General features: G+C 38.9%; 1 protein-coding gene across 2 annotated transcripts in view; it reads right to left on the reverse strand.

The window, feature by feature from the left end:
• Positions 1-10,535, reverse strand: part of EXOC4 (exocyst complex component 4) — an 812,900-nt gene extending 802,365 nt beyond the window's left edge. For both annotated transcript variants that reach the window (XM_012806281.2, XM_003791609.3), the window contains exon 1: positions 10,398-10,535. In XM_012806281.2, the coding sequence (XP_012661735.1) occupies positions 10,398-10,483 (86 nt within the window). In that variant the 5' untranslated portion in view covers positions 10,484-10,535. The remainder of the gene's footprint in view (positions 1-10,397) is intronic.
• Positions 10,536-17,337: the final 6,802 nt, after the last annotated feature.

Consider the following 17,337-nt stretch of genomic DNA (forward strand, 5'->3'; position numbering starts at 1 on the left):
CACATTCGGGGAAGGGGAGGGAGAGGATCACCTGAGGCCAGGAACTGAACATCAGCCTGAACAACCTTGAGACCCCATTTCTACAAAAAAAATAGATGAATTAGCTGAGCATGGTGGTACACACCTAAAGTCCCAGCTAATTGGGGGGCTGAGGCAAGAACTTGAACCCAGGAGTTGGAGGTTGCAGTGAGCTATGATGATGCCACTGCAACTCTAGGCTGCGTGACACAGTGAGACTGTCTCCAAAGTGGGCAACCATAATCCCATTACCGCAGTTTCAGAAAAAAATTAACAATTCCGATTGGCTTCTTACATATTTTTATTGATACATAACATCTGTACATATTTATGAGGTACAAGTGATATTTTGTTACATACATAGATCGTGTCATGACCAAGTCAGGGTATTTGGGATATCCATCACCAGGAACATTTATCCTTTCTTTGTTGAGATCACTTCAAGTCCTGGGTTTCTTTTATTTCCCCAACTGAATTTTGTGCTAAGGGCTACCCAAACTTTATCATGCTCTTGAATCACCTGGGAATCTTATTAAGATGCAGATTCAGCTTGAGTAAGTCAGTGGCACTTGAAATTCTGCACATGTAAGGAGCTCTCTAGTGATCTTTTTAGTATAAGATAATGTCTCCCATAATACTCAGCACAATGATAGGCACCAAGCTTCAAATGAAGAAAACACCTTTCAATATGTTCCACTTTATTTTTGGCATTGTCCTTATAAAGATTTTTAAAAGAACAAATAAAATCAGAAGTAGTTTCTGTAATAACCTTGAAATATTTAATTTTCTTACCAACAGTGTCAAATGTAACACAAGAATTTTCCTTTAGTGCTTCCCACTAAAATGTGAGTTCCTACATTTTTTTCAAAGCTAAATCCCCAGCTTATAAAAAAACAGGCTACAACAGGAACCAAGGTCATAATTCATTTCATGGCTTGAAAGCAGCTAACAAATTTAAAGGAAACAGAGCAAAAGCAAAAAAAAAGCAGTTAACAAAAATATATGCAGCAGCAGAGTATACTGAGAACAGAGAGCAGAGCTCACCCTGCAAACATCCAAATGCAAACAACAACAGAAAACCAACTAAAGACTCCAAAACCTGCAGCCCAAAGAAAACTCATTACCAACCACATCAGACCCCAGGCCAACAATTTACACTACTACTGAGGGCATTAAATAAACAAAGCAGGGCTCTGCGCCTGTGGCTCAAGTGGCTAAGGAGCCAGCCACATACACCTAAGGTGGTGAGTTCGAATCCAGCCTGGCCCACCAAACAATGATGGCTGCAACCAAAAAATAGTCAGCCATTGTGGCAGGCGCCTGTAGTTGGGAGGCGGAGGCAGGAGAATCGCTTGAGCCCAGGAGTTGGAGGTTGCTGTGAGCTGTGATGCCACAGTACTCTACCCAGGGGGACAGCTTGAGGCTCTGTCTCAAAAAATAAAAAAATAAATAAACAAAGCAGAATTATGTTCTTAAAAATAAAGACATATAAACGTGTAAGTTTCAAAGCATGTCCATGACTTCTGAAGGAAAAGATTCTCAAGAACGGTGGGCTATAGGAAGTAAAGGCTTTTAATACTGCGAAATACGAAGCATCACCGTGGAGATAGCTAGTTCACCTTCATGCCACAACTTTAAATAGCATATTTAAATAAATTATTACTCCTCTCCGAGCATATGCAACTCAAATAACTAACAAACATGAAGGACTTCTACTTCAGTCCCAGATGGAATAACAAAGCGCCTAACAACAGAACAGGTTTCAAAACACTGGACGGCGAGGCAGTTAGAATGTACAGGGTCGTCATGGAGAGGACACAGTGAGCTACACGGAAGAGTCTGGAGCTCTGCGCACAGAAAAGTATGCAGTCTTCAACACATGTGTGGGAGGCAATAGCCAAGACCAGAAAAAAGGACCACCTAAATGGATTAGGGAAAAATAACCTGAACTCACACAGGGCTGGAGATAGTGCCTATCCCTCAGTCAGAATGAAAAAAGCTCAAAAGTCACAGGACATTGGGTAGAATATGCAAAATAATGTTGCCACAGTAGCAAGACAAAATGAGCCCTAGACTAAATGTTGCTCTACTCCCAACTAGCGAAACTTAAAGACCCAAAAGGACCAAACCATTTCCAAGTAACTTCACTATACTCAGAACAAAGCTCAAGAATGCTTATAAGAATATAAAATATCCCAAACCAGTATCCAGCAAGGTAAAGCTGGCAGGGTCTAACACACACTCAAAAAGTACAAGGCATGTGAAGAAAGGGGGAAAGAAATTTATCAATGGAAACTAACCAGAGAAATGACACACATGACAAAATTAGTACACAAGGACATGAAAAGTTATAACAGCTGCATTCCACATGTACAGGAAGCTATAGGAAAGATTAAACAAACAGAAACACAAAAGATACAAAAGAAAAAGAACCAACTCAAACTTTCAGAGATGAAAATTACAATCTAAGATAAGGCCAGGCAGGGTGGCTCACGCCTGTAATCCTAGCACTGTGGGAGGCTGAGACGGGTGGATTGCATGAGCTCAGGTTGGAGACTCGCCTGAGCAGGAGTGAGACCCTGTCTCTACTAAAAACACAAAAAACTGAGCCAAGAGGCCCACTTGAGCCCAAGAGTTGGAGGGTGCTGTCAGCTATGATGTCACCATGACACTCTACCCTGGGCAACAGCTTGAGCCTCTTGTCCAAAAAAAAAAAAAAAAAAAATTTACATTAGATGAGTTTGAAAAGATTCAGAATAGCAGAAAACACTAGTGAAGTAGCTTAGCAACAGAAACTATAATACACAAAACAAAATACCAAGAAAAAAATAATTTAAAAAAATGAACATCAGCATTTTTGATTCTGTGAACTGTGACACAATTGGAAGTGGCCGAAAGTACTTAAGAGATAAATCTGTCCAAAAACATAAAAAACCTATACACCAAAATTTGCAACAAAAAAAAAATGCTACGGTGAATTAAAGAATCACACTGAGAGATATACCCCAGTCACAGATCAGAAGACTCAATATTAAGACGTCAATTCCATCTATCAATCTGCATGTTCAATGTAATCTCAAATTCCAAGCAGATTTTATTGTAGAAATTGATGAGCTTGGGCTCATCAATGCATAAAATGCATATGGGAAAGCAAAAGACCTAGAATACCAAAAACAACTTTGACAAAGTACGGTAAAGTTAGAGGGTTCACACTGTTTTCAGGACTTGTACAAAAGTAATTAATAAGAGTGTGGCATTGTCATCAAGATAGACAAACACGAATGGAACAGACTAAAGAAAGAAGGAACAGACCCACATACAGAAGTTAAACTGATTTTTGACAAAGGCACAAAAGAGGGTAAGGGCGAGAGAGGACACTCCTTTCAACGAATGGTGTTAGAACTGGATATCCTGACACACACACACACACACACAAATGTAGTGGAAAAAATTGACAGGGAAGGAATATCCGAGGAGGCTGGACGTGTTCTGGATATTCATTTGGATGGTGGTTACACAGTAAAAATTCATCAAGGCGTATACTTAAGACTTTGCACTTTACTATACTACATACATATGTCAAAAAGGAGGGCAAATAAAGTTACTCTATACAGTAACAGCCCATATCTAAAAAAAAATATTTTCCATCTATCCAGCCAACATTTCATATACACACATCCAGAGGGAGGGAGGCAGAGGTGGGACAGGGAGAGGAAGGTTTGGAATTAGGGTTATCTAGTATCTAGGAAGTAACTCACAGAGAATAAAATTTGGAATAAATTTTTTTTATACTTTCATCTTTACCTTCTTTTGCATTTTCATTGTTTGAATTATTTGTCATGAATGCACTATTTTTACAACAATAGAGTAACATTCTAAAAACCGTAAGTAAAGGTAGTAACAGTAGTTAATTCTGGGTGAAGAGAATATGGGTATTTTTGTTTTTTCTATAATTTTTCTGTATAATTTTAACTCCTCCACTTAAATATTACTTATATAATTATGAGGACTACATAGCAATATAAAAAAATTTTCTATTTAACCTTTATATATACATGGACAGGATTCATATGAAAACTTGAGAAAGGAAAGTCAGTAATACTTGTGGGGAACGGGATTATTGAACAATGTGCCCCCTTAAGACTCTACTCTTACAAATTTGAACAATATAATTGGGCCCCTTGATGTACTTGTTTGTAATCTTTTCTGTTTTTTAATCTAATAAATATGTTTTATATTTTATGGTTTATACACACAAAAGCATACATATATTTAAATCTAGCTCTCCTAGCTCTCAAATGATCAAATAATTATCATCTTAAATCAGCTCCACAAGGCTTCCTGGTTACAAAGACAACATTCTGACAAATGGAATCTAATACTGTGGCAAAAATATTTCTGGTATAAAATTAACATAATATCCTCGCTGTTGTCTGGCAAACTTATTAAACAAGGTTCTAACCAAAGAAGCTTCTGACCCTGTAAAGGAGGAAATGAACATCTGAGTACCTTCTCTGTGCCAAATTGTGCTACACACTTTCATGTACTCTTATTTGATGTCCTGAAAAAATTCTGCATATCATACTATTATCCCATTTTACATAACGGTTTTAGGTAACTAGTCCGAGGTTGCAAGGGTAATACAGTAAGTTTCTACTGAACACAGCAAACCACATACTGCACCTCCCACACAGGCTGTGACCATACCTGCCTGTAAGTAATGACTCGAAAAAAGCTGACCCCATCACCCACCATTAAAACTACATGCCTCAAAGCCTTCAAGAAATTCCAGCATTAACAATTACATATGTCACTTGCAACTCAATTTACAATTGCCAAAATGTGGAAACAGCATACGTGCCCAACCAACGCAGGAATGGATTAACAAGCTGTGGTATATGTATACTATGGAATACTATTCAGCCACTAAAAAAGATGGAGACTTTACATCTTTTGTATTAACCTGAATGGAATGTGGAACACATTATTCTTAGTAAAGCATCACAAGAATGGAGAAACAAGAATCCTATGTACTCAATTCTGATATGAGGACAATTAAGGTCCTAGTACATGGTGGGGGTTGGGGATGGGGCGAGCTGGGAAAGGGAAGGAGGGAGGGGATGGGGACAAGCAGTGTGGTGCACCTTTTAGGGGCAGGACACAAATATAAGAGGCAATCAATGTAACCTGGTTCTGTGTACTCTCAATGAATCCCCAACAACAACAACAAAATATTACATATAAGCCAGGAGTGGTGGCTCACTCCTAACATTTTGGGAGGCCAAGCAGGCAGACTGCTTAAGACTAGGAGTTCAATACCAGCCTGGGCAATATCGCAAGATCCCCATCTCTACAAGGAAAAAAAAAATTTTTTTTAATGTAGCTAGGTATGATGGCACATGCCTATAGTCCCAGTTACTTGAAAGTCTGAGGCAGGAGGATCACTTGAACTCAGGAGTTCAAGGTTCCAGTAAGTTAATGATAACACCACTGCACTTCAGCCTGGATGACATAGTGAGACCCTGTCTCAAAAAAAGAAAAAATAACAATTACGTGACAACAGAAATTAAGATATGGGTCGCCAAGATATTAATTCTGCATGTTTAGCTGGAAAAGGGGAATTGTTTTCTTCTTACATACAGACACACTGTCAGATGTCCCAAGACTTCCTGAAAGTTAATAAGCATTTAGCGTCCAGGTATTCTAACAGCAATTTTCAAACACTGCATCGCTAGAGCCAAGACTCCCAGGGTACAGAGAGGGCTAGAAATCTAAAAACCATTATGAGATGGGCTCAAATGAAGAGAGGAGCTAACGCTGGAAAGAAAATTAACACCTAACACAACTTTCAGGTCTTGGCTTGGAACAACAGAGTGACCACTTTCCTTTCCCACCACAAAGTATGTCACGAACCTCAAAGCTGTTTGTTCAAAGCCCTGATCAAAGCCTGGACCCCTCCAACAAAGTTTACTTTGAATTAGACACAAGGCTGACCAAAATACTCTCTGAGGAGGAAGGAAATCTAACAGGTGTCTACAAGAAAGGATTTTCTAAGTTTTTGAAATCCCAACTTCTGTGAAAACATAAAAGTTGATGAAAAGGTGAGCCTTCCCTTGCCTTCAAACCTCCTTGACATCTGTAACCCGTGCGTCTTCAAAAATTTTGTTCCAAGGTTTCAATAAGGTCTCCCTAAGTCACAGCCAAAGTTTGTCTTCCCAATTAAACTGGCTATTCCACGCCAACTTATAAAGAAAAGAGAGACAACACTTAATTGGAAAGCAAATCACCTAACAGTAAGTGGTAGACACATTTCCCAATTAAAAATCTGACAAGAACTCACAGAAATAAAATATCTCCAAAATGTCACCTTGCTTACTTACCAAAGAGAAACTAATTCCTCCAACTTCCCACAAAACAAAAGCTTAGGGGGAAAATCAATAGAAAAGTAGGAAGATGTTCCCTGTGTATTTGTGTATAAAACTGTCCACCGCACACCAGCAGGTCATCAGAACTCTGTCCATCTAATTAGTTCCATTCTCCAAGGACTTAAATCCAAAAGCTGAAAGTAGCAGCAACCTCCAGTAGACTCCCAAGTGTCCTCTGTCCCCTCATCAAAGCCCCACCTGACAGACACGAGGACCTCATCTAGAAAGCCCTGGAAATCTACTCTTTGAAATATCCGACTATCCTGAAATATTTCTATTCGATATTTTTTAAATTATTTATTTTATTTATAAGTCTCAAGGTACTTAAATATCTACCAAATATAATGCTTATATTACAATTACACTATACTTCTTATAATTCATCTTTAAATTCTTTTGGCTTTTAAATGCTTTAAAATGATAGGCTATCATATTAGAAAAATACAGTCATTATTTAACTATTTAGTACAATGGCTGGAAAGAGTGATTAGGTTTGGATATTCCCCATATCTAGACCTACTCTGTCCTCAAGTCAATTGCTTATCCCACCTGTAGTTTTTTTCACTCCAGTATTAAAAGATGATTAGAACAATAAATGTCGTTCCAACTATTAGTAGTAGCATGAAAAAAATACAAAGTATTATGATAATACATGATGTAGTATAGAAATAACAACACATCTGAGCAAGGAATTGAAGAATTTTTAGCATTCACTATTTGAAGAAAAAGAAAAACTGCCGGGTGTGGTGGCTCGTGCCTATAGTTCTAGCACTCTGGGAGGCTGAGGCAGGTGGATTTCCTGAGCTCACAGGTTTGAGACAAGCCTCAGCAAGGGGGAGACATTGTGTCTTAAAAAAAAGAAAAAAGCTGGTCATTGTGGCAGACACCTGTAGTCCCAGCTACTCGGGAGGCTGAGACAAGAGAATCACTTGAGCCCTAGAGTTTTGAGATTGCTGTGAGCTGTGATGCCACAGCACTCTATTGAGGGTGACAAAATAAGACTCTGTCCCCAAAAAAAGAAAAAAGAAAAACTGCTCTGTGGTATAAAAAGATGAATAATGCTAAACTGATAAAAATTTTCCAAAAGACAGTGGATTCTATCACTAATAAGTAACTTATTTTGTGACAAAATGATAGGTCTGTGGAAACATGAAAGAACTAGTGTGTACCAGGTGCATCTCGGGAATTCCCAAATTTTATAAACAAGAGCCTAAAATGGGTTTTCCTTTTTGAGGTTTGTTGCCAAAGCAACCAGGAAAGCGATGGTCTTTGAGAAAGAATTTGCAAAAAGGTAAAAGATAGGAGAAGGTAATCAAAGTTCTGTATGAGGAATTAACAATAATAAATACAATGTTGCAAGAAGGGTAATCACAAAGAATACAAACTGAACAGAGAGATACAAAGCAGTAACTTCTGAGTGATAAGGGTTAACTGAATACACATTCCCCCTTTGTGTTCTTCTCTGCAGTAATCTCTCCTCACCTCCCCTCCCAAAAGCCAAAGTAATACCATCTTTCTCCTCTCTTCACTGCCATTGTTTATAAAATGTAAACCTCTGAGTATGTTCAAAAGCGTATCAGGAAGGAAACAAGGAGATAGAGCTAGTAACATCCTCACTCCCACCCCCAAAATATTCCTGGGACTCCAAAGTTGAAATGCAAAAGCCAATGTAAACATGAATCTCAACCTTTACTATTATAAATGTGCCCAGGATGCTAGCTGGACACTCCCTTATATCATGAGCATATATAAGGAAGTGTTATTCAGTGGTCTGAGGTGGTCAAAGATAAGGAAGAAAAATTAAAAGCAACAATACACAACGGAGATCAAAATAAAAACCATGTAGGATACTTTTTCCTCCATTCTTGAGATACTTGACTAAGTAGGGTATGTTCCAGGATACATGATCTATGTGTTTATGATTTAATTTTTAAAAAAAGAAAAACACATAGCCCCAATAGAGGTAATACAAATTGACACAAGAGATCGATGGATAACCATAGAATCATACTGCACACCATCCAGCGGTGGGACACTCCCCCTGGAGAACACAAAGAAATGGTCAACTAAAGGCAATGTATGCTCATGAAATCAGCATCAGTAAGAAAGCTGTTTTCAAATTGTGACATTTAGAGTAAATTTGTAACCAGCACTGGAGAAAACATAAATAGCATAAATGAAATGGGATCTGTGTGCAGAATCTAAAGCACACAGAGGAGATGGGACATTTGTATATGGCTGCCAGCTCCTCTCATCCACACTCTACTTCCACTGGAAGTTACCACTCCTCCCGGAATCCATAACCTTTCATCTCTCTCCCAGTCTCCTCTCATCCACACTTTACTTCCACTGGAAGTCACCACTCCTCCTGGAATCCATAACCTTTCATCTCTCTCCCAGTCTCCTATCACTGTCTTTACTTACATATTTTACCCCCAGGTAAACTACACTCTCCTTGAGGGTAACATCATGCCTGGTTCATCTTTGCAAAATTCAGAGCAGTCATTCAACAAATATTTATTAAATATATCACAAATGCCACTGGCACCAAATACCTATTGTTTAAATGAATGTTGACTATAAAAGGGATTCAAATAAATTCCCATACAGGAATTACAATTCCATAGGGGATTCCAATGGGAAACTATAATTTTTCTAGTTGGACTTATGGTATGATGAGATTCATCTCCAGTACCAGTGCGTTGCAACAGGAAAGAATGTGGGCCTGCAGATTCACAAAAAAATAGTATTCTCTCTGTACAGCCCAGCAAGTGTATTAAGTATTTCCATAAAGAGAAGAAGTATTCTCTTAATCCTAAAAGAAAATTGACAATAATGATTTAACAAGCCATAATCTTAAGGTAGAGTCCCTTAACAAAGACCCGCCTTGTCTTTGTCAATGAGTGCTAAGCAGTTTTAAAGGTTTACGATACTTATTCATTCACGTGCTGAGTTCCTACCAGGTAACATTAGTCCTTGGGGTTTCAGAAGATGAAGACATTCCAGGAGCTCTCCAGGAACTCAAACAAAAGTTTAGTATAGGTGGGGAAAAGGGGGACGGGAAAAGCGTGGTAAGAGCATTTGTTTTATGAAAAACACCTCAATTGAAATTCAAATACCAACAACTTAAAAACGTGTCATTATATACATTTTATTCAGGCTGTTTTTAATCATTCCCTGCGACATCCTTAATGGTACTTGATAGGACTCATCCATCCTCAATTTATTTCACTTTAAAAAAATTAAGTCTCTCACTTTAAAAAAATTAAGTGAAAGTCCCTCACTCCCACTACCACCCTAACACTACGGGGAAATAAAGTGCACGGAGGATAATTTCAAAATAGTTTCGTTTTTAAGGAATACACTAGAATAGGAAGGCAGGAAAAGGCCGGACAACATCGAAAACAGATGTGTGCCTTTAAACCACAGTCCTTTTACCACTCACTGCCGAGTCTCGCACTTGAGGCTGTGGCCATTCACAGGTGGTTTAAAGTGCTCAGCGTGGGAAAACACGATCTGCAACTCATGACAAGATTCTCTGGATTTCAGGGCCTTACACTCAGATGTCCAGGAAAAAAAAAAGACTCCTTGCGCAGTGAGCGCTGCTACAGGCAAGCAATAAATAAGCATTTATGAACCAATGAACACACCTTCACCTGGCTTTCTCTTATCAAACCAAATTAGCGTGCTTCTTGCGCCCGGGGACCCTAACAGAGGGCTGTGTCCCCAAAGAAAAGACTGTGAGGCGGGGCTCTTCCCTCTAAGCCCAACCCCAGAGAAAAAGGGACAACTGCGGGGCCCCTAGGGCGGGGCTGGGACCTTGGGGAGGGGATGGGGGAGGCAGGGAGGGAAGGAAAGGGTCGGCAGGGTGGAACCCACCTAACCCTTCTCCCTTCCAAAGCGGAAGTCGAGCCGCTGCCCCCGTCCCCTGACCCTACCTCCTGCCTCCCTCACCTGATCACAGAGATGAGCAGCCCCGAGGGGTCTTTGCTTTTGCTGACTGTGCTTCTGTATTTCCCACCAGCTGCTTCTGCCGCCATCTTGGCACGCGGGGAGAGGCGGTAGGTTCGAAAGCAGCGAAGCGAACGCAAACTCTGTATTTGACCCTGGTGGGATCTCCACCAATGGGTGAAGAGAAGTCCAGAGGCGCGGAAGTGGAGCATCCAATCACTGAAGCGAGAAGGCGGGACTAGAGCCGCCGGGTTTGATACTAAGACGCGGGTGTTCGCTCTAAGCACTCCGGGAATGGTAGTTTCCCTTCTACAGCTCCCGGGAGCGCTAAACCAGCGGGGACTCTTTAAATGTCCTAGTAAGTGTCTTCATTTATCTAATAAGTGTCTTCGTTTATATTTATTCTGATTTGGGGCTTTTCTCACTTTGCTTGCTTTTACAATTTTAACAGGCCTTTAAGCACTTTTATCTGAGAATGCAAAAATGTGTTTGTGACAGTATTTAAATGAAGGAGCTGGTTGTGGACTCCATGCCTCTTTGCAAAGTTTTTACATTAACATAAGGGATTTTTTAATCCAGTCAAATGTGGAAATGAACATACATAGAAATGCTTTTCTATAGTAGTCTCTCAATGTTTCCACATTCATTTTATGTGTGAGTTCCATTTTGTCCCAATGTTCCTATATTTCCACATAATCCTAAAAACACAACTCAGGATTTACCCAAATGAAGAAAAGACACCGTAACCTCAAAACAAAACTGACCAGATTGCAGATTTCCTTTTCTTTCCATCCATAATAAAATACAAGACCGGGCGCCGTGCTCACGCCTATAAACCCAGCACTCTGGGAGGTCGAGGCAGGCGGATCGCCTAAACTCACGAGTTCGAGACCAACCTGAGCTACAGGGAGACCCGGGTCTCTAAAATAAATAAACAAGTGTGGGGGGCACCTGTAGTCCCAGCTACTCGGGATGCTGAGGCAAAAGAATCGCTTGAGCCCGAGAGTCGGAGGTTGCTGTGAGCAATGATGCTACAGCGCTCAAGGGGTGACAAAGTGAAACTTTGTCTCAAAAAATAAATAAATAAGCAACAAATAATAAATAAAACAAAATGAATAATATAAAGAATTAAAAAAGGAAATAAATACAAATAGTAATAAAGTACAATTGTGCTTTATTGATAGTTTTGCTGGTAAGTTTTTTATACCTGTATTTCCTGCATTTGACTCTATTGGCTTATTAATTCAGAAGACAAAATGAACAAAAAACCAAGATTAGAGTATGTGTGGAAAATGAGTAGACTGAGGAACAAGAAGAATAATAAGCATTGGCTCAGTGCCTGTAGCTCAAGCGGCTAGGGTGCCAGCCCCATATACCTGAGCTGGCGGGTTTGAATCCAGCCCAGGCCTACCAAACAACAATGACAACTACAACCAAAAAATAGCCGGTTAGTGTGGCTGGTGTCTGTAGTCCCAGCTACTTGGGAGGTTGAGGCAAGAGAATCGCTTAAGCCTAAGAGTTTGAGGTTGCTGTGAGCTGGGACGCCAAGGGGAATAAAAATCAAACCAATTCAGAGGGAGGTCCTGGGATTGTGGAGCCGAAAGCTCAGAACACATCAACTACTTTTATTAAATGGACATTAGGCTGATGGAAGTTCACACTGATTTTTAAAAATTAGCCAAAATTATGTATCTAAGTATATATGATAACTTAAAATCGTCCATACCCTACAGCCCTACAATTCCAGTTCTAGGGACTTTGTTACTGATAAAACAGAGATATAGATAAACTATTGAAACTTTTGGAAAACATAATAGTATCAGCAGATGATGGAACATATGGAGGAAATTAACACATAGCCTCTGGAAATCATAACTGTAATGGCTCTGATGGAAAGAAGATTTTTATGACATAAGAACAAAAAGGAAGCTATAACATTAAATAATGCAAAAAGAAAAAGAGAGGTAGTTGGGCCTAGTGGTCAAGAATACAGACTATGTGGGGGAAAAATATGATTATCTCAGTTGATGCAGAAAAAACTTTTGTTGGGTGGCACCTGTGACTCAAAGGAGTAGGGTGCCAGCCCCACATACCGGGTACGGTGGGTTCGAACCCCGCCCCGGCCAAACTGCAACAACCAGGAGAAAAATAAAATAAAGTAAAGTTAAAAAAAAAAAAGAAAGAATAAAAGAAAAAGCTTTTGTCAAAGTCCAACACACTCTCACGATAAAAACATTCAGAAAACTAGGAATAGAAGAATATTTCTTAAATATCATAAGGAGCACTTGATAAAAATCCACAATGAACATTATACTCAATGATGAAAAACTGAAAGCTTTCTCAGTAAGATTGGGAACCAGATACCAATTTTCACCAGTTCTATTCAACAAAATACTAGAACTTCTAGCTGGAGCAATTAGATAAGAAAATGAATAATCATCCTAATCAGAAAGGAAGAAGTAAAATAACATTTATTTGTAGGTGACATGACCTTATATCCTACACACACACTATTAGAGCTAATAAAACAATTTAGCAAAGCACCTGTGGCTCAAAGGAGTGGGGCATTGGCCCCATATGCCGGAGGTGACGGGTTCAAACCCAGCCCCAGCCAAAAAAACTGCAAAAAAACAAAATAATAATAATTTAGCAAACTTGATATAACATTAAAATAATAACAAAAAATCAGTGATATTTTATACACTAGCAATAAACAATCCAAAAAGGAAATTAACACAACAGTTCCACTTACAATAGCAGCAAAAATTTTAAAAAAAGAAAAAATACTAGGAATAATTGTAGCCAAGGAGGTAAAAGACTTCTATGATGAAAATCACAAAACATTACTGAAATAAAGAAGACCTAAATAAATGGAAAGACATCTTGCATTCATGGACTGCAAGACTTACTATTAAGATGGAAAAACATCTACAAATTCAATGCAACCTATAAAAATTCACTTTTTTGCAGAACTAGAAAAGCTGGTGCTAAAATTCATATGGAAATGAGAAGAGCCCCACATAGCCAAAGCAATCACGAAAAGAAACAAATGTGGAGGGCTCAAACTTAATAAAATGCTGCAATAATCAAAATTGGATAGTATTTCCATAAAGATAAACACATAGATAAATGTAACAGAATTAAGAGTCCAGAAATAAAACCCATACTTTTTTTTATGTTTTGTAGAGACAGAGTCTCACTTTATCGCCCTCAGTAGAGTGCCGTGGCATCACACAGCTCACAGCAACCTCCAACTCTTGGGCTTCGGAGATTCTCTTGTCTCAGTCTCTCAAGTAGCTGGGACTACAGGCGCCAGCCACACCACCCGGCTATTTTTTTTGTTGCAGTTTGGCCTGGGGCCAGGTTTGAACCTGCCACCCTTGGTATATGGGGCTGGCGCCCAACCCACTGAGCCACACGCACCGCCCCAAACCCATACTTCTTGATTTTCAACAAGGGTGCTAGTGCCATTCAATTGGGGAAAAATAATCTCTTTAACAAATAGTGCTGGGAAACTAAATAGCCATATGCAAAAAACTAAAGTTGGAACTCTACCTCGCAGCATATGCAAAAATTAACTCAAAATGGACCAGAGACATAAATTTAAGGAGAAAAAGAACTATTAGAAAAAAATGCAAAGGTAAATCTTCGTGACCTTAGGTTTGGTGATAGATTCTTAGCTGTGATACCAAAAGCATGAGCAACAAAAGAAAAAATAGATAAACTGGGCTTTGTCAAAATTCAATAATCTTATAGATGAAAGTACACTCTCAAGAAAGTAGAAAGACACTCAGAGTGGGAGACAATATAAGCAAATCATATACAGTATCTGCCTATGTCCAGAATATGTAAACGTTCTTAACACTCAACAACAAAAGAGAAGAAAATTTAAACTGAACAATGGACTTAAATAGACATTCACAGTGGCCGGCCAGCACACGCAAAGATGGTAAAATCATTAGTCACTGTAGGGAAATGCAAATCAAAACCATAAGGAGATACCACTTCGTATGCACTAGGTTGACTGTAGCTTTTTAAAATGGAAAATAAATGTTGGAAAGTATGTGAAGAAATTGGAACCCTTGTACATTGTGATTGGGAATGTGAAATGGTTCAGTCATTGTGGAAAACAGTTGGTAGTTCCTCAAAAAGTTAAACGTGGCTCGGCACCTATAGCTCAGCAGCTAGGGTGCCAGCCACATACACCGGAGCTGGCGGGTTCAAACCCAGCCTGGGTCTGCCAAACAATAATGACAACTATGACCAAAAAAATAGCCCGGTGTTAGGGCAGGTACCTGTAGTCCCAACTACTGGGAGGCTGAGGCAGGAGAATCGGTTAAGCCCAAGAGTTTGATGTTGCTGTGAGCTGTGACGCCAAGCACTCTACCAAGAGTGACAAAGTGAGACTGTCTCAAAAAAAAACAAAAGTTAAACATAAAATTGCCATGTGACCAAGGAATTTCACTCATAGGCACATACCCAGGAAGTGTCCAAAACGTAACTTGTACATGATCTTCAGAGCAGCACCATCGCCAACAGGTGGAAACAACCCAAATGGGCATTAATGCATGAATGTGCTATAATAGACAGTATATGACTGTGGTATAAAAAAGTCACATACCCATACGATATAATGTTATGATTCAGACACGTAAAGGAATTAAAGTAGCAATACATACTATAGCATTGACGAGCCTTGAAAACACGATGAATGAAAGAAGTCAGCCACATAAGGCCACATGGTGTAAGACGGCATTTACGTGAAATAGACAGAATAGGCCAATTCATACAAACAGAAAGCAGTTTAGTAACTACAGGGAGGTGCAGATGGATGCAAGGTTTCCTTTTGGGGTCAAGAAATGTTCTGGAACTAGACAGAGTTGATGCTGCACAACTTGTGGATGTCTTAAAGGCCACTGAATTATACACTTTAAAATGGTTCAAAGTGGTAAATTTTATGTTATGTGTTTTTACAACAATTAAAAAAAAAAAGTAATGCGGTTTGTGCAGCAGGATAACCTAGATTCAATCCTAGCTCTCAGTTTCCTGGTTAGGTTACCTTGACAAGTTAACCTTTCTGCGCCTCATTTTCCTTATCTGTAAAGCAGGTGATAATTAAGTTCCACCAGAGAGTGTAAGGGAAAGGCTATGTGAGATATGCATCATCAACACTTGGTAAATATCAGCTGTCATTACTGAAATATGACACTAATTTTCTTTAAAGTGCATGTCTATGGGTATTATAAAGTTGTTTTGAGGAGCATGGATATGGGTAATTTTTTATTTTTTCTTTATACTTTTCTGTATTTTCCAAAGTTTCTAGATATTGCTTTATACACAAAAATAAACAAAAGTACTTTATTTAAAAAGCAAGAATTAGTCCTACTTTTATCACTAAATGGAAATGCAATAAAGTAATAATTAACACAACCAAATTAAAATCTTCATTCAATAAATTATTTTTGATACTCTGTTCCAGTTCGTTCCAAAAATATGACAAACCCTTAGCAAAGCTTTTGTTCTAGGTAACCTTCTAAACCAACTCCAAACTTGTGCTAGACTATGAACAATGAAAAAAATTGGGGAGAAGGATTAGTAGGTCTACTCACTTATAACCCCAGCCTTCAACACATGCTCCCAAACTAACCAGTGTACTTGGAACCAACTAAAAATTGTGAACATTTCACGGATTTCAGAGATGAATTATATGCTCTTTTGTGAGGAAGTGCTGACATGCTACACAGAGGAAAAAAAGAGAAGAAAAGTAGAAATGACCACAAACCACAGTATCTACTCAATATCTCAAGAATAATAGCATAAATGTGCCACATGTTTCAGTGGGAAATAATCAGTGAAAACTAGAAAGACTTCAGAACTCTTCGTGGAATGGAATAGGTGCATTACGATTAAGCTGAACAAAAAAAGAGACTTCAATTCCTAAAGATGAAGCACAGGGACTTCAGACAAATTAAAGTTCAAAGGGAAAGCATGCATCCTCTATGTGAAGGGGTAACTTATCTACAATAAAGGGTTCATGGAGAAAAAGTGGTGTCGTAAGATGGAAGGAGACAGAAAGATCAGCTCGGAAGAGCCTCTGAATCCCGCAGCCAGGTACTGGATATTTCTGTCCAGCAAAGGCGAGAAATAGTATATATGCAGGTCTTGTTTTATGTTATCTACACCAGGGCAGACTGTTTTTTAATATTACATTTGTAAATATACCCAGGGGCTCTTAAAGGCATGGGAACATCCAATTAAATTAAAATGTTTTGACCTCTTTGAATGAATGACTCTATATAAATCCAGGGTATTGATATTATTGTGGATAAATGAAATGTGTGAGTAAGGCTAGCTCAGCAGCAGAGTGGCTTCCCTGAGATTCATAAAAGATGCCGAGGTCTGGGTATCTGCACAACACTCAATACAAACCCAGGAGATTTTTTTTTTTAAATGTCTTATAGTATTAGCTATGTGGGCAGAACTCTAGAAAGGCGGCCATTTCCCTGCCCTCATCAATAGTGCCTGCTTACAAGAGTCAGCTCAGCTAAGGCAGAAAAACCATACTTTGGGCAAGGCTGAGTAAACCCAGGCGTGGGATACGTGTATAGATTATAAACTGAAGGAAAGAATCAATGATAATTTTCATCATTGAAAAAGCGACTGTTTTATTTTATGCAGGATTTAAATTTTGTATCAGTTCTTTAATCAAATGAACAAATTAGAGATTAAATACATCTATAAAAATATAAACTTTGTTTAAGATATGCACATACTGTGTTGTCTCTGGAGGGTTATTTTATGTGTAAGTAGAGCAGGACTGGCTATACCTCCGACCAGTTAATTTTGTTGTCCGTATTCCCAGTACCTGGTTTGCCCTATATTGTCTGATGGGGAAACTGATTTCATCATCCTCTTGTGTTTGAGTCCCTGAGTGTTTTAGGAA

The sequence above is a fragment of the Otolemur garnettii genome, unplaced genomic scaffold (assembly GCF_000181295.1).
Source record: "Otolemur garnettii isolate 467f Iridium unplaced genomic scaffold, OtoGar3 scaffold00049, whole genome shotgun sequence".
Taxonomy (NCBI): Eukaryota; Metazoa; Chordata; class Mammalia; order Primates; family Galagidae; genus Otolemur; species Otolemur garnettii.